This window comes from Notechis scutatus, chromosome 3 (genome assembly GCF_049901735.1).
Source record: "Notechis scutatus isolate UNSWTSFEM ecotype Mainland chromosome 3, rNotScu1.2, whole genome shotgun sequence".
Classification (NCBI taxonomy): domain Eukaryota; kingdom Metazoa; phylum Chordata; class Lepidosauria; order Squamata; family Elapidae; genus Notechis; species Notechis scutatus.
Genome location: NC_142011.1, coordinates 195,514,223 through 195,542,195, shown reverse-complemented (window position 1 = coordinate 195,542,195; position 27,973 = coordinate 195,514,223). Strand labels below are relative to the sequence as shown.

The following is a 27,973-nucleotide window of genomic DNA, read 5'->3' as shown; positions in this document are numbered from 1 at the left end:
AAGCCACGTGTCCTCCCTCCCCTCCCCGGGCGCAGGGCGGAGTTTGCGCGCTTCTTCCGGCAACAAAGAGCCACCAGCTGGCCCGGATAAATACAGACGCGGCTGGAGCCCGGGCAGAGAAGCGGTCGGGGGGTTTGAATCGTCGTCAAGGGGTGGAGGGAAAGTGGCGTCCTAAAAAAACACGAAACCGTTCAGCTCAGGCGGCATCTCCGGGTTTCCTTTTGGCAACCGAGCATCTTTAGAGCTTCTGCTTTGGAGGCAGCCCAAGGCGCGCGGTCTCTCTCTCTTGCGCCTTGTATTATTATTATTGTTGTTGTTTTGTTTGTTTCAATTTTTTTCTCTCCCGACGGGCGTCCCTCTCTTTCGGTTGCCTGCAATGCCTTTTCTGGGGCAGGACTGGCGATCACCGGGCCAGAACTGGGTGAAGACGGGGGATGGCTGGACCAGGTTCCTGGACGGGAAGGAGCACGGCGGCTGCGACAACGAGAAGAACAGGTGAGATGCGTTGGGGGTTGGAGAGGTGGCGAAAGGTAGGTCCCAAAGGCTTTAAGGTAGCCTCGGGAGTAGGAGCCGTGGGGACACTCGGGGCAGGAGCAATTGAGCAAGGGGGAGAAGCGGATCTTGGCTCGGAGGTGTATTTCACATATATATGTGTGCGCCTTTGCAAAAAAAAAAAAAAAAGCAACCGTACCACCAGGAACAATGCAGGATGCTTTGTCCCGAGCGCACGTCTGTTTGCGCCAGGCTGCAATGCCTTTTTTTGTTTGTTTTTTGTTCCTGGCTTGTGGCGTCATCGCGGGCAGGAGATCTTGCAAGCTGAATTTAGCGAATAACCAGCAGGGGAAGGGCGAACCAACCAGCCCTGCGGCGCCCCGCACAAAACATGTGTTGGCTTCATATCCTACGCAGTTGATAACATTTTACCTTTGGCTTCAAGATGCCAGTCCCAACTGGCCTTCCCTTAACCTCTGGTATACATAGGGCTGTCCAGATCTTTGGGGACTATAATAACACCCCGGTTTTTTCTTTTATGGATTGGGAATTTGAGAACTGTTAACTTCTCCGCAGCTGGTTCAGGAGAGGATGACCTAAAATGTTTAAGGTGATGTTACCTTCTAGTAGTTGAATCTCCAGGTTCAATGATTCTGTACTGTTCCTAAGCTTTAACTCAGTTTGTCTTGCTGCTTTGCTTATGTAGCCTCTGAGAATATATCAACATTTGGAGAAGGAGAGCAGTAATGAAGTAATAAAGGAAATAATGGGACTGTCAGAATATCTGAAGCTTAGGAATTCCCCTAAAACTCTTTCGTAGACTGGAAAACATAAAAATCATGCATTTTGTTCTAAACTTTCATGGACTTCAATCATCGGTAATTAATTCTAGTGTTTCTCTATATTTTCTAAGCCTCATATGCCCTTGATCATATGGCTGTTTAATTAGCCATGCCACTAACTTTTTTTAAATTGGAAAAGGTCCATTCATGAAAGTCATGGTGCCCACAATATGCTGTCAATTATCAGATAATGCCTATCAGGCAAAAGAAGTTAGATGTGTCCTCCCTGCTGTCACCTCCTGCCCCCTTCCATTGCTCTTATGACACCTGCCTAAAATTTAGTGGTTCCATGTAAATCTGATCCCCCCCAGTTGATGGTCGGAAGTCTTAAGACCCAATACCAGCAAGAAAAACATGGAGTGAGCCATCTCTATTGCATGACAGTGCTATCACAAGGGATATGAGTTTGGTGTTCTACTCATAAGTTCCTAGGAAACTAGTGTGCTGTGAAGACATGTGCAATGTTCTCTTTGTTGTTATAAGTGAACTCCACCTTAATAACATGACTCTCTCCCTCGTGGAAGGGCAGCCTGCCAGCATGCTTGGGAGGTGTCATCTTCAGCTACAACTCCCATAATCGGCTGGAGGTAGTGGGAATTGTAGTCCAAGTCTCCCTAAAAGGGATCAGATAGTTGGAGAAGTTTGTACATAGTGTGTTGGGTAGTTCAGCTCAGGAAACATGCATGTTGTTTAACTGGTGAGGGTCTCCCAAAGATTTGAGTTTCCAAAAAATAATTGGGCTGGAAAATGAGGAATTGTCAGCATGTGGTTTAAAGACTAGGCAATGGTTGCTTCCATTGGTAAGAGAGTTGAAAGATATAATGGGCAACAGAAATAATCTGGGAGGAAGAAGAGCCACAACATAAATGTGCTTTTTCAAAATGCAATTGGACTTTGTTTTTCCTTGAAGATGTTTCGCATCTAATCCAAGAAGCTTCTTCAGTTCACTTCAGTTCACTTCTCCAGAACTGAAGAAGCTTTTTGGATAAGATCCAAAATGTCTTCAAAGGAAAACAAAGTCCAGTTGCCTTTTGAAAAAGCACCTTTGGGGACAACCCTCATCTGGATAACTGAGAATCTCCATAGACAAGAGCCCCAACCAAAACAACAGTCAGATAAAAGAAATTTTAGTCTGGGGCAGAAATGTAAGTTGAGAAAACACCTCAGAGATGACTGTCCCTAGTTATCTTGAAGTTAAAGGGCGAGGGGAGGAAGTTGGAGGCCTGCAAGGTTCTGCTATGGTAAACTTTATAATAAAAGTAGCGTTAGCACGCATGACTCTGGTGTCCTGATCTGGTCTGTCTTAAAGGGCTGACAGAAAATCAGCAGAACTACAGATCTCATTCTCCGTATCTAGGTCTCATCTAGCTGTGGATGATGCTGGTTGTAGGCTGATAAATCCTGGGCAGTTGTAGGCTAGGGAAGAGCAGTTTTTATTTTATTTATTTATTTATTTATTTGATTTGCCAATTGTTTACAAGATAATAAGTATAAGTGCAGGTTTTTTTTTTCAACTTTGACCACTTTAAGACGTGAAGACTTCAACTCCCAGAAATCCCCAACCAGCATGACTGGCTAGGGAATTCTGGGAATTGAAGTCCACAATTCTTAAAGTGACCAAGATTGAGAAACTCTGCTCTACAGCCTTCCATAGCTTACAACTGCCCAGGATGGATGTCTGGGGAATTCTGGGAGTTGAAAGTCCACACATCGTAAAGTGGCTGAAGTTGAGAAACATTGCTATAGCATGTGAATAGTAATAACAATATACCTATAACCTGGCTTGTAGTCCAGTTTGGGCAAAGTATTTTGGATTTAAATAGATGTTGGCCCAAATCCTTACTTAGCTTTTCACTAAATCTTTCTGAGCATGGTACAGTTTGTTTCAGAGTTATCCGGCATACAATTGAACTGCCAAAGACTTAACTTACATCTTCGAAACAAAGTTCATTAAATGTGATGACATTGACTTCTTTACACAATAAATAAGTTGTCTGCAAAAGACAGAAACCAGGCTGCAGATTGATACTTTATTGTGGTCAGTTTTTCAGGGCTTCATTTATGCATCTCCTGTTCTTATTTTCCAGGAAAATGCCAGTTTGAATAAACTCCCGGTTAGTTTTGTATCATAATCAGCGGGTGGCTATTGTGGTGAAATAACCATCTCTCTCTCTATATATAAAAAGAGACAGAAAGTCCCCAATAGTTGAATTTTTGCTTAGTTGTGTTATCTGTTTAGTTACAAGCAATTGATCCTGACAGTTAAGTGGTTTCAGGGCTCCCTTATTGAAAAGTTGAACTAAACAAAATGGCCTGAATCTATTTTTAAACTCTTGAGAGCTCTGTTGCTTTAATATGTTTAGTTAACAAAAGTCTCTCTGGGTATTATGGCAGGTCATTCTGGTTTGTTTTGCTTGGCATGTGACCCAGCATTGGCCAGTTAAACAGTAATCTCTGTTTGCAAATTAAACACTCCTCTGCATAAAGACAATAACATTATTAAGCACTGACCAATCTTAGCTCCAGGATTCTTTGTGTCCTGCTGTGACTGTTGCATTTTGCATGTGCCTCGGTCCAATAAAATGAAAACCAGAAGAAAACAAAGCTTTCATAGAGGTCTAGTTACTTTCTCCAGAGTTTGTCCTGTTTGTTTTGCTTTCATGCAGAGCTCTTCAGAACAAAATGAAAAATGAGATGGGGTGACTAGGTTACCTAGTGGAATCCAAAACGTTCTTCTGAGGGACCATTAGCCCCAAACATTTTTGGCTGGGATGATAATTTTTTATAAACGTTGCATTGTTTTTCCACCACCACTTCAGAGGAAGCAGAATGTTTTCAAACTGAAACAGCAAAATTAATTGCAACTTTTTTGAGGTTAGGGCTTGTGGCTAAATATAACAGTCCTTGAGAACGTTGATTGGTAGTAGGTAGTTCATATAAAAGTTCTCATCCTTTTAAATCAACATTTGGTCAATGGATAATATGCATTATCGTTGGTCCATCTGTGTGAAATAGATTCCTAGAAGGTCAAATTCTGAGATTTCTAGTTTGCACTTTTAATAGGGCCTTCTGTTTGCTGCTTCTGCTGGTTACACCAGTATTGCCAAAAAAAATGGATAACTGATCTGATCTCACGGAAAGGACTTTTGTGTGATTAACCCAGCTAGTGTTGGTTTATATGAGCGATCCTAGCATGGAATACTGTAGGAAATTATCTTGTATATTCAAGCTGAGTCAGAGACTTTTCCAGCAGGCACACTAACTTGGTTGATTTTTAATCCAAGCATATGTCAAGGCAGCCTATTTTCCTTTCTTCCTAATCTGAATAAGCTCCGGAGGATCCACAGAATTCTGAGGATTTTCAACAGCTGGTGTAAAACATCTGTCTGTAACAGTTCCAGCTCAAGATTTTGGAGCAAGATGCCCTGAGTAAGGGTTCCCCCCCATTTTGAACACACTTATCACTGTCAAACAAGGCAATGCACGGGAATTGGGATGCTGCTTGTCTGCAAAAATCCAGCCAATTACAACATGGAAAGAAAGAGTTATGGAAAATACCATCCGGTGGTAGTGCAGTTGTTGGTAGGCTGGAGATAAGCAGTAGCTTCATTGTTCCTATCAGAATAACAGAGTTGGAAGATACCTTGGAGGTCATCTAGTCCAGGGTCTCCAACCTTGGCAACTTTAAGACTTGTGGACTTCAACTCCCAGAATTCCTCTGGCTGAGGAATTCTAGGAGGTTAAGTCCACAAGTCTTAAAGTTGCCAAGGTAGGAAATCCCTGATCTAATCCAACCTCCTGTTCAAGCAGGAGACTGTGTATAATCCCAGAGAAGTGGCTGTCCGGTCTCTTCTTAAAAGCCTCCATCGATGGAGTACCGAGAACTTTTGAAGGCAAGCTGTTCCACTATTTACTTGTTCTCAGCAAATAGGAAATTTGTCCTTAGTTTTAGGTTGCTTTTGTCCTTGATAAGTTTCCATCTATTGCTCTTTGTCTTGCCTTCAGGTGCTTTGGAAAATAGATTAAACCCCCCCTCCTCTCTGTGGCAGCCTTCAAATATTGGAACACTGCCTTCATGTGCCCCCAGTCCTTCTTTTCACTAGATTAGACATATCCAATTTCTGCAACCGTTTTTCATACCTTTTAGCCTCCTAATCATCTTTGTCGCTCTTTTCTGCACTCTTTCCAAAGTCTCAACATCTTTTTTATAACATGGTGTCCAAAACTGGATGTAGTATTTTAGGTGTGGTTTTTCATTTCATTCAGAAAATAGGCAGTGAGAGTACAATAGATGAACAGGAAGATTGGAGTCCCTGTGTGAATATATTCATTAACACCTTCCCAGTGATGATGGCTTCTGACTTCATCTAGAGTTTCTGAAATTCATCAGTGCTAGTGACATTTCAAAATGGTCTTTTGAAGATGTTCCAGAGCTCATCACATGATGTTGAGCAATACAGTACTGTTGAATCCCCTGAGCAGGTGATATGTCAATGTCCTGGTAACATGGCCCAGTAAACAAAGATACAGTTTCAGCTGAAAATAAGAAGTAAACAGGGGTGGGATTCAAATTTTTAAAGAACCAGTTCTGTGGGCATGGCTTAGTTGGTGGTCATGGCTTGGTGGTCATGTGACTGGGTGGACATGGCTTAGTGGTCATGTTATTGGCTGGGTGTGGCCAACTCAATATCACTCACAACGAGGCATGCATCTCCTCGCCCGGCCTCTCATGACTGTGGGGATGCTGCAACAGTAGTAAGTGTGAAAAAGGGTCATAAGTCACTTTTTTCAGTGCCATTGTAACTTTGAATGGTCACTCCACACAAGCAAAGTACCAGCAAAGGAGGGAAAAAAACTCCAGAGAAGTTCCTGAGACAGGAAGTCTAGTCCTGCTAAGAATGTAATAAGGGTTAATGGAGAGACAGTTTCTGTAAGCAACACCAGAATGTTTCCTTCCTGCCTTCCTTACAGGATTAGGCCAGTAATTTCTTTTAACAACCGGTTCTCCGAACTGCTTAGAATGTTAACAACCGGTTCTAGCAGATAGGTGCAAACTGGTAGAATCCCACCCCTGGAAGTAAGATGGTTCTTGTGGGGAGGTGTGATGCCTCAGATAACATCTAGACCAGTGTTTCTTAACCTTGGGAACTTTTAAGATGTGTGGATTTCAACTTCCAGAATCCCCCAGCCAGCATGGCTAACTGAGGAATTCTGGGAGTTGAAGTCCACACATGTTAAAAGTTCCCAAGGTTGAGAAACACTGATTTAGACAGTGTTGTTCTTCCTGGATTCAAGTTACAGCTGCTCCCATTCATGATTTTTCACTGCTGCATCATCGGTTACTATCAGGTATTATATGGGCAAGTAGATTTGTGTAGATACATCAGAATATTCCTGGATATTCTACATTTTCTAAGCACTAGTTGATGTCCTTCTTGAAAATCATGCATTTTTAGACTGGCTGTATACAAAATGCCAATAGAAAATTTACTCCCACCTCTACATCAATAGCAATCACTTTATTAATAATTGCAATAATTTGCTTAACAATTGTGATAAAAAGGTTGTAAAATGAGGTGCAACTCAACAGTTTCTTTGCTTGGCAATGGACATTTTGGGCTCAATTGTGGTTGTAACTCATTTCTTATGAAAACCTGGATGTTGTAACCGATAAATTAAAACAGATTTAGGGTTAGGTGCAGAGAACAAAAGTTAAGAAGTCTCCCATCTCTAAAATCTGGGAAATTGACACCTCATTTCAAACAGATTTGTTTGCTGAAATTAAAAGCTAAAGCACCACATTTCATATTTACCTTTTGCAATTTGAAGGCATTTTTGTTAGTAAGCAAAGAGCAAATGAGAAAAGCTCATGTTGCCGGACTGTATGCCTGTGCAGTACATTCAATTTTGAATTTATATTGTTATTTCAATATACAGAAACTGTGAACAAGAATCTTTCCTGGGTTTTCTACAAAATCTCTCTTTTTCTTGCATTCTCTTCTCCTTTCTTTTCATGAAGCAACGGCCTAAAGACTTTCGGGGAATTTGAGAAGAATGATGTCCAATTCCCATCTGTTAAATATAAACATGAGTCATGTGTTCTGTTTGTCTACATAGCGGAAGAACATCGAATGACTAAGTTTGTACCATGCAAATCCAACCACTTCTTATTCTTGGTTGAAGCTTTAGACAACCAAGAATGAGATTGAATACAAATCCATAAATTGTCCAGAAGGTTCAACAACAGAGTTGCCTGTGAATGACTGTGAATAGGATGTTGTTACCAATGTACGCAGGAACATGATATGTTTTGTGTAGCACAAGCGATGGGTGAGCGATTTGTTTTCCTTTAGGGAAGCACTTAAAAAAAACGATAACAGCTTTGTAACTAGAGAGATCAAACAGGTTGCAATGTAAATAAGGACATTTGCTACCAAGGGCTAAACAATTATAAATAGAATTTTAGCAAAGTTAGCCTGACATAAAATATAGTTTTATTTCGTTTAGCCTGAAATATTGTAAAACTCATTCTGGGACTGATAGGTGTGCACACTCCTGCATTTTGTGATGATTATTGCAATCCCAGAGGTGTGATGACCCAGGGCATGGCACAAAGGCAACACAGTCAAATAAGCAATAAGAGTCCTTTTATTATCTCCAACTTTGCTCCCAATGTCCAGGTTAACTTCGGCTGGAGAAAAACTCCCAGGAACAGCCTTTAAGTGGAGAAAATTCAGTCAGAAAACGAAGTATATACAAACTGTAACTAAAAATCCAAACAAACCACACTGCAGTAATTAACTTGACAGGGCAGGAGAAGGAATTTCAGACTTGAAAGCACAGCAAAACTCACACAGTTGGGAAAATGCCAGGAACACAGATAAGCCATAATGATACATCTTGCTGCACACAGCCTCCTTTTTTATACACTGTGTTCCCAGCTGCAGCTAATGAAGGGAATCAGGGCTCTTTCCTCCCCCATAAGCCATGCAATCCATGTTGCTCCCTTCTCCTTTCCTCCCTGCGTGCCCTAGAATGAAGAGGGGGTGGGCCTGGATCTTCCTCTGAACTCCCTCTCCCTTGTTCTACCTCTTCTCTGCTCTGCCCAGCCGGACTTTGTCCTTCCCCAGTTTCTTCCACAGCCAACAGAGCCAGACTCCTACAGAGTGTGCTCGGCCTCTGAGCCAGAATCTGACAAGGGCATGACAGAGGTTACACATAATCCTTGATTTACAACTGTTTGTTTAATGACCATTTGAAGTTACAGTGGCACTGAAAAAAGTGTGACTTATGACCATTTTTCACATTTATGATGGTTGCAGCAGCCTCATGGTCACATGATCCAAATTCAGAAGCTTGGCAACTGGCATGCATTTATAATGGTTGCAGTGTCCCGAGATCATGTGATAATCTTCTGTGACCTTCTGACAAGCAAATTCAATGAGGAAGCCAGATTCACCTACAAACCATGTTAAGCAAGTTATCTTAAGCAAGTGCAGTAATTCGCTTAAGAACTGTGGCAGGAAAGATCATAAAATGGGGCAAAAGTCAACAGCTGTCTTGCTTAGTAATGGGAATTTTGGGCTCAATTGTGGTTGTAAATTGAGGATTACCTATAATTCAGTTTGTATTCCCATGATTTGCATGAACTGGATAGATCCTCTATCTTGGCCTCTGTACTTCTCAGTAGAAAGGCAGTTGAAAGTAGAAGTCTAAGTCAAATGTAACTTCCTGGATCTTCATTCTTCCTGGATGCATAAGACAGCTTTAGTTTCACATTGCTTTCCCCAGTCATCCTCTTTGCAATCTCCAGCTCGCATTGAGAGTATTTTTAGACCTTGGAAGAAGTCTGAATTGCACTTAGTAAATATATGAGACATGAGTGTGACCGTGCCTGAAGGTATCAGTGATATATCTTAGATGTGACACAAACAGGAAGTTGTGACATCAAATGAGCAAGAAGTGGTTAATTGGAAGGGGAAGATTATTACCCAAAGGTCATGGGTCTTGTGGTGCAACTGGTATTTAATGACTGTTATGATTGTGAAAGCTTTGCTTTTGGTTTTTTGGGGAGGGTTGAGAAAATGGCAGCTGTATCTTGTATCAAGAAGCATCCTTCTGAAGATGAGACATTTTGTCCTGCCCCTGGTGGAGACTGACTCTGAGGGAGAGGAGGAACAGCCGACAGGGAGTGGAAGTGTGGCTCCGGAGGTTGTGGAGGAGGCTGGGGAAGGGCAGAGGCCAGTTGAGCAGTCAGAGGAGGACCCAGGCCCATCCCCTCTCCATCCTAGGGCATGCAGGGAGGAGAGGATAAGGGAGAGACACGGTCTACTCGGAAGGAGAGGGCTTTGATCCTCTTCATGGGCTGCAGCTGTGACAACTGAATTAAGAGTACGGACCTGCGTACGGGCAAACGCTGGAAACAAAGCGTGGAAATATCTCTAGTTTATGATTCCTCTCTGAGTTTGGCGTCCTTCCCAGTGTGTGTTATCTGTGGACGTCCTCCAGCCCTTATCTTGCTTGGTTTGTGTTGCTTTTTCCCTTCTTCTTGTAACTGTTTGTGTGGGAGCTTTTTGACTTCAGTCAAGAATATTCGGAGCTTGGAAGCAAAGTGAAGGCATAAAAGTGGCTTCACCTGTTTTCTGTGACTGTGTTTGTTTTGTACCCCACCCTGGGTCATCACACATTTTCTGGAACTGCTATATGGTTCAACTTATTTATAATTAACTTTAAAAAAAAACCCTCTATAGATAATTCTTTTAACTTGCTGTTCCTTCCTGATTGCAACGGGCCTTGAAATAATGGACTATCAAAGTCAGAATGGTGTTAATGCAAAAACCAGGGATCAGAGTACATGGACTTTGTATTTCTACCTACCTGCAAAACAAATGGTTGAATCTCTTATAAGTTTGAATATATTACATGGGCTGCCCTTGGTCTGGTTGTCATGATGGCACTGTGATATTGAGACAAAAGATGACTTTCTGACAAGCAAAGTCAATGAGGAAGCCAGATTCTACTTACAAACCATGTTAAGCAACTCTGGGGTCCTCTATAAGGATTCTCCTCTCTCCCCACCCAATAGGCCAACAGGTTAGTTGGGTATCTCCCATACATTTAATCACTGCTGTGGTGAAGTTAGAAGAATGGTGTCACTAGACAAGATTATAGGGCTTACGTGAACTTTCAATTCTGCCAATTGCTAACTCTGTTCACACAATACATTTAACTAGGTCAGTTAAAGAGCTGGGGTCTACATTTGTAGTTTGAACCAAGGTTAGTTTCTAAAGTCTTATTGTGTTGTATAAACCCAGCCCATCTGAGTTAATTTTTGGTTCAGTGTGGTGAACAGATGCAGAACTGGGTTACTTCAGGAGACCAGTCATTGTTCATGGAACCACCAAATCAGTGTTATCTATTCTGGGTGATACTGGCTCATCTGTCATACCAGATGATAGCACTTACCATAACATGGCTGACCCTGAAAAAAAAGCAAATCAGGGTTAGTATTTGCAAAGGAGACCTGTAGGAAATTCCAGGATTCGATGAGAAATTGGAAAAAAAACAACACCCCAGAACTAACAATCGTGCACTGTTAGCAAACCAATAACTGTTCATGGACACATCTATGAAGTGATGGAACCAAGCTTGCTTTGGGGTAATCTTTATAATGTTCAGAGGGGACTACTTAAGGTTTCAAAAATTTGAGCTTTCCTAACAGCACTAAGGATGCTGAAGATGGTTGCTTCTATTTGCAAAGCATATGCTATTACTGAGCCATTACTCCTGTACCTCTTCCAAATATTTGGGTGATAGAAGCCAGAAGAAGATGCTTCTCTATCAATGGGCACAGGGAAGTTCCCCTTAGTATAGAACAGTCAATATATACTCATTTATTTATTGAAAATCAGATCTTTTTTGTAGCATTTTCTTTTCTTTTTTTATTAGTTTATAATATAAAATACAAGAATACAAAAGCAAATAGTAGGAAAAATAAGGGGAGAAGTGTAGAAAAGAAGGGAAAAAAGAAAACAAGGCATTAACTTGTGACTCCCTTTGGTGCAGTACAATAAGACAGCAACATCAAACCTCAACTTTTTACTTTTACACAATAGTATAAATTAGCCATTTCTATAACAAAAAAATCTAATCGGTAAAACCCCAAATCAAAGTTTCATTTATTTCCACCTCAAGCACAAAGTTCAGAAGTGGTTTCTAAGTAAAAACAAGAGTAATTGTGGTTTTTGTTGATCAAAGGAGTCGATTTAGCCATCTCTGATTATTTTTTTTGGTGGCATTCTCAATGTGTGCAGGGTCCATCTGCCCAACCTCCATACCTTTAAAGGATTTATTGTCTAAAATAAAAGTAAGGAGAAGAAAGCAAGAGGCAGAAAACTTTGGGAAGAGAGAATGTGGCAGATCCTGTTAGGGTATGTGCAAAGGTTGATAGTAGAAGATTAAGAGAGCAAGCCAGCTTGAAAAGAAGGGCTTCAAGGAAAGAGAAGGGAAGAGGAAGAGATGCAACACATAATTGTTGAGGAAGAAACTCCTTTGCTTAAGGGAAAGATGATAGAACTGATAAAAGTCATGTTAAGAAAAACCTGAAAGAGCAGAGATCATAAACAAGAAGGAACGATGCAAACAAATCCTTCTCAATCATCTTTGCATGATAAACTGGGGCTATAAAGATAAAACCGAACTGTAAAATGCATTTCAGATAAATGTAGCATATAAATATATAAACAAACAAATCTTAGAACCAATCTTTATTTGGCTTTTTCCAGAAGTACTGTAATACAAGCCCTATTACCTTCAGCCTACACACACATAGAGGGTATCAGATTGATGAAGAATACTAAAAACCACTGGCGTGTAGTAAAGGAATTGAATTTTTTTTTTAAAAAAATGGCCTTATTTCAGTAAGATCTTGTGTGCCTTCGAGTCAGTCTTAACTCCTGGAGATTGCCTGGACAGACAACATTTCTTGATAACATTTTCAATTGTAGTTGGCAGTAGCATTCTTTTTAGGAGTGAGAGAAAATGAATGACCCAAACTCACCCATGTTGGCTTCATATCTAAGGTGCGATTACAACTCTCTATCTTCCTGTTTCTAGTCTAGTGCCTTAAACCGGGGGGGCTACACCAAACTGGGGGCTAAGAACAATGAATATAGAGACAGTCCAGACCTGTAGTTTGATCTGGAACAGAAAAGCAATTGGTGGGAGAAAGAAGGGATCCCAACCACCTTGGACATAACATTTTAGAGGAAAGAAGCCATCACTGATGAAAGTTTGTAGTTATGGGGTGTCCATTTGAAGAGCAAGGCAATTCTGCATGGTTGCCATCTTCTACCCACCACTGTTTTCTGACCCCATTCGTGATTATTAATGATTCCCAACTAACCTTCCTGTGGGTAATCAACTATTTTTAGGAAAATGCGATCCCTCTGGTCTTTTAGAAGAGGCTGCCATCCAATGCAGTTTTGGGACATACGTCAACTTAACTGTTTATCTTTCTACTCCAACTCCTTTTTAGGAAGGGGTGGAGGAGTCTTAATGAAGACAAATGTATAAGAGTTTCAAGCTCTTTTCCCTTTGTATCTACCCCTCTTGTATCATTTCCAGTTACTGCTGGAAAGAGGAATTCAACAAGGAGAACATCTTCCACAACCTGAACTGCGATGTGGCTGCGAAAAAACGAAAGAAGGACCAGCTGAACAATAAGACCAGGATTCAGTGTAAGACAGGACCTATACAGTAGAAATGCATTAGAATATCAAATTAACAAGAGATGAGTTCAGTTGGAGGGAGAACTAAGAAAAGAACATATTTCTCACACCATGAAATGTTTTTTTGCAACTCTTCCAGAAGTTTCTGGAGAGATTTTGCACTCGGATTTTGACCTTAACCAGAGAACTTGGATTCATTGCAATGGGAAGATGGATGACTTGGATTTTAAACTTTGCTCTGTGTGCAATGCCTTTGCATTGACCTTATTGTCATTTGTATTTGGCAGAGAAGAGATTTCCCCTTTCTTTCCCACCAGTGAACTGATCTCAACGTTTTACAATCCTGAATGTTTGAACTGGAGTTTTTAATACACAGTTGTTTCTTAAAAACAGGGGTATCCATAGCTGTGGGGGAGAGGGTATTTGTAAAAATCCAGATGGGCCAAAGTATTAATGTTTGTATGAGTTTAAATAGAATGTATTTTCGTTTGAACAGATTTTCACCAAGAAAAATGGATTTATGTGCACAAGGGAAGCACCAAAGAAGTGAGTAATCATCATTATTTTAAACAAATAATAATTTTGCTTGAAAATTTCCCATCTTCTGTCATTGTTTCCATTAAATGCAGTTAATAACATGGACTACATTATTTTGACAATATTGTAATATGGGTATATTTTACTAAAAGTGCTGATTTTTGATTGGCTGCACTTTGCATTTCGTAAAATGATCCAGTATAATGTTGTAGATCAGGAGCGTCTAACTTTGTCAACTTTAAGACTTGCAGAGTTCAACTCCCAGAATTCTCTCGCCAGTATGGCTGACAGATCTTAAAAGTTTGCCAAGGTTGGACATCCCTGTTTTAGACCAATATTTCCCTTCCTCAGCAACTTTAAGATGTGAGGACTTCAACTCCCAGAATTCTCCTACTGCCTAGGGAATTCTGGGAGCTGAAGACCCACATCTTAAAGTGGTTGAGTATTCAGAAACATTGCTTCAGATCGCACTCATTCAAATTAGAACTGAGAAAGAGCAGACCTACTTCATCTAAGGGGGAAGAATAAACCTTTGGTTATCTTAAAAGCTCCCAGATCATGATTGGTCAAAATTATATTTCCCTTCAAGTGCTGAGGTGGGAAACATGTATCATAAGCATAGCAAACACATTTTAAAAGCGATCTCCCATGAGCCCAAGAAAATGGAAAATCTTGATCTTGTCCATTTTCTTAATTTGGACTCATCCACTTCACCTCATGATCCCTTGTATTTGACTATGTAATATAAAATAAAATGAAAGCATCGTGACATTTCTGCAGTGTGATAGTTCTAAGCCCTTGAAAAGAAAGGATGCACCTATGCTGGTTGGTGATCAGCAGATCCAGGCCAAGAAATCTCCAGTTGAAAAGTAGATTCTTCCCCTATGATTGCTGCATTGGAAAACCCCTTTTAGTGCTCATTTTAATGAAAGTGGAGATCCTGATGACCTCTCAGCCTTGAAATCGAGTATACTCAGTTGTTCTACAGATCTCATTCCAGACCGTCAACCCTTTCAGTCCTAATCAGAATAGAAATAAATCTTGCATGTATTTCATTCTCTATTTTAGCGCCATGGCTATTGCACCCTGGGAGAAGCTTTCAATAGACTGGATTTCTCTAACGCTATTCTGGATTCCAGAAGGTTCAACTATGTTGTGCGGGTGAGTGACAAGGGTTGGTTTTCTTAATTGAGGCAGTTCATTCAGATATGGTTGTTTTTGTCCCCAAAAGATCCACAGGTTATTAGAGTAAAATAAAATGAAATAAATGAAAGTATCAATAAACTCTAGCCTTTTATAGGAGATAGTCATAATATGTGTATGCAGATCTGATACAAGTGCTACCCTTCTCTCTCTCTGCCTCAGTCTTTATCCTGTCTGTCTGTCTGTCTGTCTGTCTGTCTGTCCGTCCATCCATCCATCCATCCATCCATCCATCCATCCATCCATCCATCCATCCATCCATCCATCCATCTATCCATCCATCTATCCATCCATCCATCCATCCATCCATCTACCCACCTACCGTCCATCCATCCATCCATCCATCCATCTATCATCTAATTACCATATGATGTATGATCTGGGATGTATGTTTGGAACAACTACTTGACTTGTCAGATAGATGTCCTTGGGTGAGATCAGACCGCTTGCTTTAGCGGGTCAGTTACAGATTTTATGGCTGCATTCACACAGTGTATTAAGTTTGCTTGGTCACTCAGTTTGTGGTTCAGTACTATATTTTTTCTGGATCTAAAAACATTGTTTCATTCAGTCAATAGGTTAAACCTGTTGGGTGAAGGTAGACATGAAAGAGGGGCAAAAAGTAACCCTGAAGGAATTATTTGCATGAGTGAAGACTTGATGCAAGCATTGTGGAATACAAATGGCTATCTTCAGTAATCGGTGTTAAAACCCAAGAGAATTAGTGGGAGACTTTATTATTTTTTAAAAGAAAAAAAATATCCAGCCCAACCTCCTGGATTGGTTGGGATTATAACTTCCACCCTGGATGGGAATTCTTGGGGGATCCAAATAAATTTGGATGGCAAATTTGGAGTCTTGGTGAAAGCTAATTTCAATTTCTTTTATAGAAAGAAATTTCAAAATCTACTAGTAACTTCTGTTTAAGATTGAAGGCTCAAGAGCATCTGGTTTAGTTATATGGTTTATCGAACCATAGCAGTATATATCATCATTTGCTGCCAATAACTTTGTTCCAGAATAGTTCCTGGTGCTAAATCCCACCAGCACCTGTTAGCCCCCTTTGGCTTGAATCTCAATTTTAGTTCTGGCCTCTTCTTGTTATGCTCTCCAATGTTTGCCATGTTTCCATTCCCCCCCCTCCCCCCAATTGAATGTTGTAGGAAAGCCAGCTGGCAGGTCAAAGCTGTTTACATATAACTGTCATCTGCTTAGTCATTGTTGTCGACTGCTTTAGCTTTTCACTTCTAGGAGAAAGTTGTGGCTGGTAGATTGCCAGAACCAGTTGAATTAAGTGCTTCACTGCAGACAAACAAAGAGATGATATACAGCCTTTTGGTCATAGTTCGGGAGCCAGTTATATGTTGTTAGATCAGGAACTGCAAACAAAGACTCAGTTGCTTTTCATTTATCAGTCAAAAACAATTCAGGACTGTTGTGGCAGTGACTTCTCTCTGAATTGTACACCATCCAACTAAATAAAATATCTCCTAGCATGTAGATTATAAACTGGTTGAAAGAACAGGCATAGTGAGGTCCACTCCATAAAACCTATTGCACAAGAACAACCAAGGTTTTGTTTTTAAGTAGAATTGGTAGGAAGAAAAAAGGAAGGGCATAAATATTAATGATGATTGCCCACAACCTGCTTTTAAAATTTAGTGGCAGCTTTTGAAATCACAATTGTTCACTGCAACTATTTATGTGAGGAGGGACCACCTGGTACAAGTTTTGTCAAATTTGACTATACTGTAGGAGAAGGTGTGGCAGAACTTGGAGGTCGAGTCAAATGTGCAATCAGCCTAGCATCTCTATGTAGCCACAAACGGATTAAGTCCAACCTGTCTTTAATTCCGTTGATCCTTATTTTTCAGTTGAGTAGATTCTCATGCATAAGCATATTTAGTAATAAATCACTTTAACTGAAACTTCATGTGTGGTCCTGAGATTTCGTGCCTGACACTTGCCTCGTTTCAAAAGCACCTCATGCTGTAATTAATACATCTTGAAACAAGCAGTTCCAAATTGCTCCATGCAGCCAGGATGGAATGGCAGGGCTTTGTTCCATTTTCAATATGCTAATTTGTGGTAGATCATTTTTTTGGAATGATACATGACAGGGTGACCTCAGGGATGGCTGAAAGAGTGGAGGAGAGACTGCTATAGGTATCTAGCTATTAAGCTCGATTTGGCCACCCCCAAAAACATAACTAGAAAGCAAACTCACAACATGGTTATCCATGCAGGGAGGTCATATAGGGGTAAATGATGACATGTAGCATGACAAGGTCATTCAGATTCTGCAGTTTACATCCTTGCATAAAATCTCATGATTTTATTATAAAATCATATGCCATGATTTTAAGATGTCATGATGCAAGAATACAGTGGCATCATTTACTTGGGGAAACCATCACAGGTTGGTATCAACTGCAAATGAGAATGCAATTACATAATTCATCATTTGGGGATGATGTCTCACAGGGGTGGGATTCAATAACCGGTTCTGTGGGCGTAGTTAGGCGGACGTGGCCATGTGACTAGGTAGGCATGTCTTCTTCTTCTTCTTCTTCTTCTTCTTCTTCTTCTTCTTCTTCTTCTTCTTCTTCTTCTTCTTCTTCTTCTTCTTCTTCTTCTTCTTCTTCTTCTTCTTCTTTTTCTTCTTTTCTTTTCTTTCCTTTCTTTTCCTTCTTCTTTCTTCTTCTTCTCTTCTCCTTCTCCTTCTCCTTCTCCTTCTCCTTCTCTTCTTCTTCTTCTTCTTCTTCTTCCTTCTTCTTCTTCTTCTTCTTCTTCTTCTTCTTCTTCCTTTCTTCTTCTTCTTCCTCTCCTCCTCCTCCTCCTCCTCCTTTATGGCAGCACCCCCTCCCCCATTTTTGGGGCCTTCTGGGCCTCAAGGAAGCCTCCTGGGGGGGTGTTTTTGCTCCCAGGAAGCTTCCCTGGGGCCCAGGAAAGCAAAAACTGGAGCCTGGGGGACATGCAACACCTCCCTATGCTCCATTTTGGGGCCTTCTGGGCCTCAGGGAAGCCTCCTGGGGGAGGGTTTGCTCCCAGGAAGCTTCCTGGGGCCCAGGAAGGCAAAAATGGGAGGAGGTGGGCAATGCTGTGCCCCACTCCATTTTTGCCTTCCTGGGCCTCAGGGAAGCCTCCTGGGCTAAGCAGTAAGTAAGTGAGCGGAATCCGGGCACAACTGATCATAGGAACAGTTGATCATCGGGAGGGAAACAAAGAAAAGAAACTGGGTGGGGAAGAACGCAGTCAGCGATGTCGGGCATGCGCAATGTTGCACATGCGTGATAGGAACTGACTGGGCAGGGAGGGGAGGGGAGAGGCCAGCCAGGGGCACGATTTGCCGGTTCTCCGAACTGCGCACAATCATAACAACCGGTTCTATAGAAGTGGTCCAAACTGGTAGAATCCCACCCCTGATGTCACCAAGTGTGCACTCCAGGGTCATGATGATGTCATAACATGGCTTCTCCCGGACTCGGGAACAGGATATTTTCTTGACTTCTGGAGAATGAGTGTTTGTGAAATGACTCTTTCTGCCTGAAATGGCTCAAAATAACTTATAGAGCATTTAAAAAAAAAAAATAACAAGAGAGTTGCCATTCTAAATAAAATAAAAATTGGATTAAAAAATTGAGTGACCGAAAGAAATAGAGGATCATTTAAAAAATAACTAAACTCGAAAGACATTTAGTTAAAGCCAAATTTCTCACCATTAGCATTTCAAAATGTATAAGTTGCTGGATTAAAGAACCAAACCTGTCTTTTCCAACCATTTCTGTTTTCTGAAGCTTTAGAAATTGAGCTGTACTATAGTTTCAAATTCAAAATTTTCTAATTTAGATGGGCAGAACATTTAGGAATGTGGGAAAAAGAATAAGTTCCACCAAACCAGCATAGCTTAAATTAAACTAGGCTGTTTCAAATAAATTAATCGGATTAGCCAAGTACCATGAACGTAAATCAATTCACCCCACAAAATATTATGTCAATTCCTAAGCTGGTTTTACTTTAGAGTATTTTAACTTTGTATGAAATGATTTTATTAGATCAGTGGCAAGAAGAATATCAAAGGGAGGAATGAACTATTATTTGTCACCCAAAACCCTATCTGAGCTCTTGTAATGTCCCTGGCAGGACTTGGCCAAGGTCTCAAATACCAAGATGTTGTTGCCACTTTGTTGATACCTGCTGAAAATCAGAGTAGGGTTTAAGGTGCCCTTTAAAATGGAATTAGCATGTTCAGCAAGATAACTAGTAATCTGTGTGATTATGTTAGCTAACAAAGAATTTAGCATGTCTTAAAATGAAGGTATGTTCAAGTAAGGTTAGTAGTAGTCCTTCAAATATTCAATACTGTACAGCAGGGGTGTCCAACCTTGGCAACTTTAAGACTTGTGGACTTCAACTCCCAGAGTTCCTCAGCCAGCTTTGCTGGCTGAGGAACTCTGGGAGTTGAAGTCCACAAGTCTTAAAGTTGCCAAGGTTGGACACCCCTGCTGTACAGCAATGTTCCTCAACTTGGGTAACCAGAAGATGTGTGGATTTCAACTCCCAGAATTTCCCAGCCCATTTTTGCTGGCTAGGGAATTCTGGAAGTTGAAGTTTACACATCTTCTGGGAACATTGCTAAACATCTTGAGGAACATTGCTAAACAGAAATAAGAAGCTCTTTTATACTCTTTTGGAGTACTGAAAATGACATCTTGAAGTCGACTTTGTTTCCTTGCAACTTTGTAGAGATTTCCAAATAGCTTGGGCGGCGGGGGGGTTTCCAGGGGAACACAATGCAGAAATGCTTTTGTCTCTGCCTTCTGAGATGCTTTTTTTTTCAACTTCCCTGCTATGCTTGTAGTTCCTGGTGGTGTCAACTCCAATTCAGCTTTGCTTACCTTTTAAGATGTCTTCTAAGTGTTACCATCAATTCTGAACAGGGTATATATGTTCCATGTTGTAGTCTTTAGATAACAAGTGCAGCAAAAATGTAGGCCCTACAGTTGCTGGGGTAGATCATAGATCAGGGGTCTTCAAACTTGACAGCTTTAAGACTTGTGGACTTCAGCTCCCAGAATTCCTCCTCCAGTCATGTTAGCTCGGGAATTCTGAGAGTTGAAGTTCACAAGTCTTAAACTTGCCAACTTTGAAGACCCTTGTCATAGATGATGATGATGATGATGATAATGACAATGACAACAATGTTCTGAAGTTAGTGCAAAATGGGTAGCTTAAAACCACCATATCCAAGACGGAGACATACGGCAGCTATTTTGTCCTTTAACATGTATGTTCTGCCTTCACCCAAAATGGGGCTTTCCTCCACCTTTTCTGAAGCATGGCACCCAACATGTTCTTGAGTCATGCGTGCTCTTGTCTTAGACCATGCCCGGTTTAGATATAAATGAGTAGAAATGCATATGAGAAAGCATTCTTGGTCAGGGACTGTGATTTCCTGTGGGGCTTTGAAAGCACAGAGTTTGTGAGTGCGAGCATTTGATTTTATTTTTGTCAAGTCCCTGGTGATTCATAAAGATTAAGTTGATTAGTCGGCATTGGTTGGATTAGCCAATTAGCTGTGACTGTTTTCCCTGCTTCCCGGGTTTATATTATCAGTCATGTGCCTATGGAAGATATTAATAGAATGCCCCATATGTCTTCCATTGTCATTCAGAATTGGGCAGAATGATAAACAGAAGTTGACCTGCCATTAATACCACTTTGCTGCCATGTTGACTGTTGAAAGTACAACTGAAAAGCATATGCACATTTTCTGTAACAAGAAGGGAAGGACTTTTGGGTCTCTTTCACTGCCATCATGTAGTTTCTTGTATATTTCCGAAGAGATTAAATGTCAACCATCTGTCTATCTTTGTCCTCTGTTTTAATGACTCAGCTTGATAAGTTAAACCTACCAGAAGAAGCCAATAGACTGTAATTATTTTAAATCTTGCATCTGCCTTTCCCCATAATTCTGTCTGGTTCCAATCCTTTTTTTTGTTTTTTGTTAAGTCAAGCAGCAAATAACTAAAACAGTTTCACTGGGTCACATGAGAAACAAAACCCAGATTAGAAGTGCTCAAGAGGTTGAATGTCTTATTTTTCTTCACAGTTGTTGGAGCTGATTGCAAAGTCTCAGCTGACGTCACTGAGTGGAATCGCGCAGAAAAACTTTATGAATATCTTGGAGAAAGTTGTGCAAAAAGGTATGGATATGTGTGTGTGTGTGTGTGTGAAAAGGCAGAATATTGATTGTCCAAGAAACAGGCTGATCTCTAGTACATTAATTTAGCAAACAATCTGGCTAGGTTTACATCTTTGATTTTGGACCAGTTCCTGCTGAGAGGTGCAACTAAATCCTACCAAATGCAATATACAGTAATAGCAATTCTTCCCAATATGATGTCCTCCAATCTCCTTACAGCCTCCGTTAAATATAGCCAGAATAACTAGTGGTAATCCAACATATTAGATATGGAAGACACCAGTTAGAGAAGGATGAAAAATGACACAGATGAGTAGAATCGCTTTGCCTTGTTCTTCCCAACCCCGTGTGAATGTCATAGCAGCCTGTCTTTAGCAGGAAGTGATACCGTTATATATGTGTCTCACGCTTCAGAGTGGTGACAGGTTTTGAGATAGGAGGAGGTAATGAAGATTTGGCTTATCACCCAAGGCAGAAAGGCCCCAAATAATAATAAAAAATAGCTTTGTTTAAGGTCTTGTGAAGATCAGAAGCACTGGTCAACTTAAAGGAAACATTGGCTGGCTCATGGTGTTCCCTACATTTCTAATTATTGTTAAGTCTGTGGGATAATTGCAAGGCAATTTCAAATTGTTGGGTAAGGACTGAAGGCTACGTAGGATGGAAATGCCGAAACATTCCTTTGTACCGAAGGAAAGGCGAAGCAAAACGGATCCTTCTCTGTGGTCTTCTAGAAGAAAGTAGCTTCTCTTTAGTTTGTTGGCTTCTTTCTTCTTCGCCTGTATCTGACTGTCGCTTTTCTCTCGTTTCCCCCATCAAGTTCTGGAAGATCAACAGAATATCAGACTGATAAAAGAATTGCTGCAGACTCTGTACATGTCACTTTGCACCTTGGTCCAGAGTGTTGGCAAGTCTGTTCTAGTTGGCAACATAAACATGTGGGTCTACCGAATGGAGATGATTCTTCATTGGCAGCAGCAGCTGAACAATATCCAGATCACCAAGGTGAGCAAAGGACCAGACTTTTTAACCAGCTGATCAAAGAGCTGCTACCCCAGGGGTCCCCAACCACCGGTCTGCAGACCGGTACCGGTCCGTGGATCACTTTGCACCGGGCCGCAAAGAAAATAAAAATAAAATAAAAATGGCGGCTTTCTTCGCCTTCGGTGAATGCTGCTGGGATCAGGGATCAAGGACACAAATGAAAGAAGGGGAGGGGGGAAGCAACCAAAGCCTGTCCTACTCTCTGGCTTCGGTTTCCTCCCGCCTCGTTCCTCTCTCAGTCGCTCTCTCGCTCCTCCACTAGCCCAGGAAGAAGCTGCTTCAAAGAAGCCGGCAAGGTGGCTTTTCCTGTCGGCGCAGCTCCCCCGAAGCGCCCGTTCACCCCCACCCCGCCGCCAATCAATCCAGGTTCAATCCAGTGCTCTGTTCTGCCTGCCTGCCTTCATTTCTGGTTGTTTCGGAGCAGCTTTGGCTGAGAATAATAACTATTCGCCTCTTTACTCAGCTGAAGCTGCTCCGAAACCACCAGAAACGAAGGCAGGCAGGCAGGCAGGCAGAATGGAGCACTGGATTGAACCGCGGGCGGCGGGGTGGGGGTGAACGGGCGCTTCGGAAGAGCTGCGCCGACAGGAAAAGCCACCCTGCCGGCTTCTTTGAAGCAGTTTCTTCCTGGGTTGGTGGAGGAGCGAGAGAGCGACTGAGAGAGGAACGAGGCAGACACCTGAGGGATGAGGCTGAGGGAGGCAGGGCCGAGAGGCGGGGTTTCTCAGCCGTCCTGCAGGGATTTGTCCTGAGCCGCGGAGACAGCCGTGGGCCGCCGCCGCCCAGCGCTCAGTTTTGAAGGCGCTCCTCAGCCAGGCGCAGTTCCTGAATCTGCAGCTGAAACCCTCCGTTTTAAATGTCCCAATAGAAGAGAATATCTGTCGCTCAGGGTTGCAATGAGGAGGCATTGGCGCTCCCTGAACTTGGTGGTTTGCTGGCAGATGTTTTATTACCCGACTAGGTAGTCCGGTAATGAAACGTGGTTTGCAAGCAAACCACCAAACTCGGACTCCCCCCCCCCTCCGGTCCTTGAAAAAGTGTTTCTGCGTGAAACTGGTCCCTGGTACAAAAAAGGTTGGGGACCACTGTGCTACCCTATTTCCTTGAAAATATGACCACCCCGAAAGTAAGTCCTAGCTTGATTTTTACACGTGCACCCAATATAAACCCTACCCCCAAAATAAGCCCTAATTAAGACCCCACCCACTCCAGAGTGCACGGGTAAAAATTAAGCTACAGTGGGAATGGAGGATGGTGGAACTGCCCTACTACTTACCTTTGGACAGTTGTAGCCATGCCTCTCACAACCCGACACCTGCCTTGTCAGTCCATTTCTTCTGCAGCCGTCAAGGCTGGCAAGGCTTTCCTGAAGGCTTCTGCAGCTGATAACAAAGCTCTGGATTGATCCAGAGCTCTGCTATCAGCTGCAGAGGCCTTCAGGAAAGCCTTGCTGGCCGTAGAAGAAGAAGTTCCTGAAGGCCTTTTGACAGCGAAAAGAAGGCCGGGGGTGACGTGTGCAAATGAGGTTAGCCAGTGGATGACATCCCCCTGTTGTGGTTAGCTGGCAGCAGGTGTGGACAGCTGAGGAGAGTGAGGACTCAGATGAGGGGCCAGGACCATTAGGGAGTGGACTGCTGCCTTCAGAGATTGTGGGGGCTGGCAGCAGCGATGAGGAGGTTCCTGAGGAGCCTGTGCCAAGTGTGCATGTGCGCAGGGCTGATCGGAGGAAAGAGCAGCTGAAGCAGCACGGGTGACTCGGGAGTAAGGCTGCAAGGTAATGGCCCCTCCTTCAAGAAGATAAAAGCCAGCTGTGAATCAGACATTCTTTGTCCTCATGGACATTGCAATATCTTAGTTGGTATTTGAAGACCCTTAAGTTGTGAAATATTTCTTATCTGTGATTCTTGGCAGTCTCACACAGTTTTGGAGAGGTTTGTGCTTATCAAAGTTAATTAGTTTGCAGCAGCCTTTTAACTGGGGATTTGTAAGACTCATTAAAAGGTTTCTGTTCCCTTTGGTTATTGTTTGTTTCATTGGAAAAGGGTTTGGGTCAGAACACCCCCCGCAAATAAGACCTGATGATTTTTTTGGTAGCAAAAAAATATAAGACAGGGTCTTATTTTCGGGGACGGGGGACGGTATCGAGTTATTTTCTAAAGCTGTAAGAGATTCAACAACAAGATTAATAAGTAGAGTTAAATCTACCTGCAAATGTGCTGACCTTTATAATTTTCATCAGGAAGATTTTACAAAACCCATTAGCAGGTGAATCAGGGCCCAGCTAGGTGGCAGTGATTGTAGGAATCACTCAGTGATCATTTGTTCGGCATTCATTCAAAGTTACAATGGCACTGAAAGAATTGTACTTACAGGTAGTCACTGAAGTTACAGCTGCTTTAAGTGCTACTGTGATCATGTGATCAAAATTCAGGCTCTTAGTATCCCACCCACATTTATGACTGTAGTGTGTGCTTTAATTCCCCCATCCTGCCTGTCTTCCCCCCATCTCTTTCCTTTCGGCTGCACTCTGCCACTGACTCATTCCCAAGTGGCAGCACAAGGGTGAGTCCTCGTCTAATGATGTCACTTCCTCGTCTAACAACTGCAACCAAGACTACTAGAACTGTTGTTGCTAAGCAGTGAGGTCATGTGATGTTTCACCTAATGACCACTTCACTTAGCAATGGAAATTCCAGGCCCGGTTAGGGTTGTGAAGTGAGCTAATACTTGTACCTGGCCTTGGTTAATGGAGAATGCTCATAGTTATTTCTTGAATGGGCACCATTTAGGAAGTCTAAGGCTATAGGCTAGGTGGGAAATTGAAAAAAAAAAACACAAAATATTATGGAAAGAACCCAAGATGGCAAACCTTTTCAATACCACCTCAAGAATCTGCTCATGAAATCCTGAGGTTGTCAGCTCCAACTTGAAGACAACTTTAATACAACAGGTGAACGTTCTTACAAGTTGCATAGAAACCTTGGTATCTTTCAATGTGGTCACCCATTCTCTTTTCTCTCTTTTATTTCTCCAGCCTGATTTCAAAGGGTTGACTTTCACAGACCTGCCCTTGTGTTTACAACTAGATATCATGCAACGGCTGTCAGATGGGCGAGACATTGTGAGTCTTGGGCAAGTGACTCCAAGTCTTCAGGTGCTCAGTGAAGACCGACTCCTCTGGAAAAAACTCTGCCACTACCACTTCACAGACCGACAGGTAAACGGCAGTGGAAAATGTTGTGGAAGCTCCAAAGAAATATAGAGAAAATGAATTGGAATAATCCTTAGTTCACCATCCATTCTTGATTAATCATGAAGCTTATTCAACCAAGGTGGCCTATCACACATGGACATTAACTTGCCTCTAAGGCTTCTCCTGAGGGCATATTGTTGTCCACAAAGTAATTATGGCATGCAGCTTATGCTTAAATGCTTTATTTCCTTCATGCCCTTCATAAAGGACTTTTTTAAAAAAATTCCCCCACCATTTTTGGAGAAGGAACACCTTGTAGTTGCTTCCAGTTATTATTTCTTGTGTTAATTCTTGACCTCTCCTCATCCTGTCCCAACATTATTTTTAATTTTAAGACTTGCCACATCCACACTTACTGTTTCAAGGCAGCATGCATTCTCTCAGACTTACTTCTTCATGGGTTCTCTTTTTGCAGAATGACCATACCGTTAGCCATATCTCCGTGTACTTTTGCAAATCTATCATTTCTTTGGTGTCTTCTTTGTTTTAGATACGCAAGCGGCTAATACTGTCAGATAAAGGGCATTTGGATTGGAAGAAGATGTACTTCAAGCTTGTGAGATGTTATCCGCGGAAAGAGCAATATGGAGATACTTTGCAGCTTTGTAGACATTGTCATATCCTTTCATGGAAGGTAGGTGGTCATTTTGTGCTGTTCCACTGAAATACACTGTAGAACTGGGTTTTTTGTTTTCTCTACATAATTCATTGATTTTAGCAATCTTGTGGATTTTCAGGCCATTTAAAAAATAACAGTTTTAAATTTCATATAATGATGAGTAGATTAATAAATGCCCTAATATGTGAAGACACCATGTTTCTTTTTTTTATGTCAACACAAACTTTATTATAGAAACTTTTGTAGATTTTTTTCTTTTAACATTTTACCTTTTGTAAACTTTTTAATATCTTTTTTTTCAAGTTTTATTGAACAAAAACAAAAAGAAACATTAAAAATATTGAACACACAGTACAATCCTCCTAACCCACATCTTTGTCTTACATTGCTAAATCACATATAAAAATAGTACATGTTTACATTCTATATATAATACTATATACTATATAATACATTTAATCATTTCTTATAGTCTTGATCATTTCTCTTTTCTAACCAACCATAAAACTTATCCCATATTTTGTAATAATCCGATTCATCCTTATTTTTAGTTCCTTTGTCAACTTGTCCATTTCTGCGCACATCCAAATTTTCCTAATTATTTCTAATTCATTTGGAGTTCCTTTACCCTTCCAGTGTTGTGCATAAACCAATCTCACAGCTGTAATTATATGAATTATTAAGTATATAGTATCCTTATCATATTTCCCCACATTGAGTCCTAACAGAAAAAAATTCCGGTCTAAGACACTATGTTTCTTATCTCAACTATGCATATTCTAAATGTTCCATTAACAAATGAAACCAGGAGACTGTAAGTTCTAGTGCTGCCTTAGGCAGGAAAGCCGGCTGAGATGACTTTGGGCCAATCACCAGGAGACTGTGAGTTCTAATCCCGCCGAAGGCATGAAAGCGGGTGGGGAACCTTATGCCAGTCACTCACTCTCAGCCTAATCCATCTCCCAGAATTGTTATTGTGGGGAAAATAGGAGAAGGAAGGAGTATGTACATTCGCTGCCCTGAGTTGCTTATAAAGTAATAAAGGGTAAAAAAATCAAATAAAAAGGATGTGAATTTAAACCAACTTTGCATATCTTCATATGATTGATGAATTAGTTATTGATGAGCATTTAGTATGCCATTTGTCCTTCTGGTGCTGATAGAACTACTGGATGCAAATTTTAAAGATTTTGATGTTCTTGTTTTATAGGGCACTGATCATCCCTGCACGGCTAATAACCCGGAAAGCTGCTTGACTGCTCTTTCGCCACAAGACTTTATCAACTTGTTCAGATTCTGAATTCCCAAATAATTTCACTACCTATCGTATTGTTCCGATGGGACACTACACTGCTGAGCAGAATGGCTCAGTTTGTATCATAGCTTGTAAATAATGCGGCTTGATTGTTCCTGAGTCAAAGACGACAAGAGACTTTTAGGAGGCAGAAGTAGCCATAATCTCATGGCCTTGGACTCTTGAGAGAATATAGCCTCCTAGTTGGACTTATGTAAAAAGGCAAGATTTTTGTAAATATTAAGCTTGGTAAGAATTGGTGTGCAAAGTTTCGTTGACAAACAGTTTAGGAAATGCAAAGAAGAGTCACCCTGCAAATATTTGGAAATGTCTTCTGGATTTTCAAAGCCAGAGGAATGATATACACTGCAGTTAGGTTAAAGCTTGGAACTATTCCCAACTCTGCTTTTTTTATTTGTTTGCAGAAGATATTTATACCTAAAACTTTTTTTAAAAAAGATTTACAAGGATATATCCCTTTATTCTTCAAAAAAATGAACTGAATCCAGATAAAATTTCCCAGTTTCTACCTCTGAAACAGCTTTCCAAATTAAACCAGTGTGTGGTATAAAGCATCTGTACATCATCTAAAGAGATGTGTGGTTTTTTTTTTTTTTAATCTGTTGATAGTAGCTTTCCTGGTGCTGCTTTTTGTAACACTTAAGTTTTAATTTATCTGGCTATCTTTTTATGGTATTTAAATGTAACTGAGTCCTGGGAAATTTGGAAATTTCCCTAGGTCATTCTTGGATACC

At 41.2% G+C, this 27,973-nt stretch overlaps 1 protein-coding gene across 1 annotated transcript; it reads left to right on the top strand.

The window, feature by feature from the left end:
- The first annotated feature begins 47 nt into the window (after positions 1-47).
- FBXO32 (F-box protein 32) lies at positions 48-27,804 on the top strand. The gene is made up of 9 exons (XM_026679101.2): positions 48-495; positions 12,960-13,072; positions 13,560-13,609; positions 14,669-14,761; positions 20,916-21,009; positions 21,829-22,013; positions 25,087-25,269; positions 25,796-25,939; positions 27,135-27,804. Exons 1-9 carry the CDS (start codon positions 377-379, stop codon positions 27,222-27,224), a joined length of 1,071 nt encoding a protein of 356 aa, XP_026534886.1. The 5' UTR covers positions 48-376; the 3' UTR covers positions 27,225-27,804.
- The last annotated feature ends 169 nt before the right edge of the window (positions 27,805-27,973 follow it).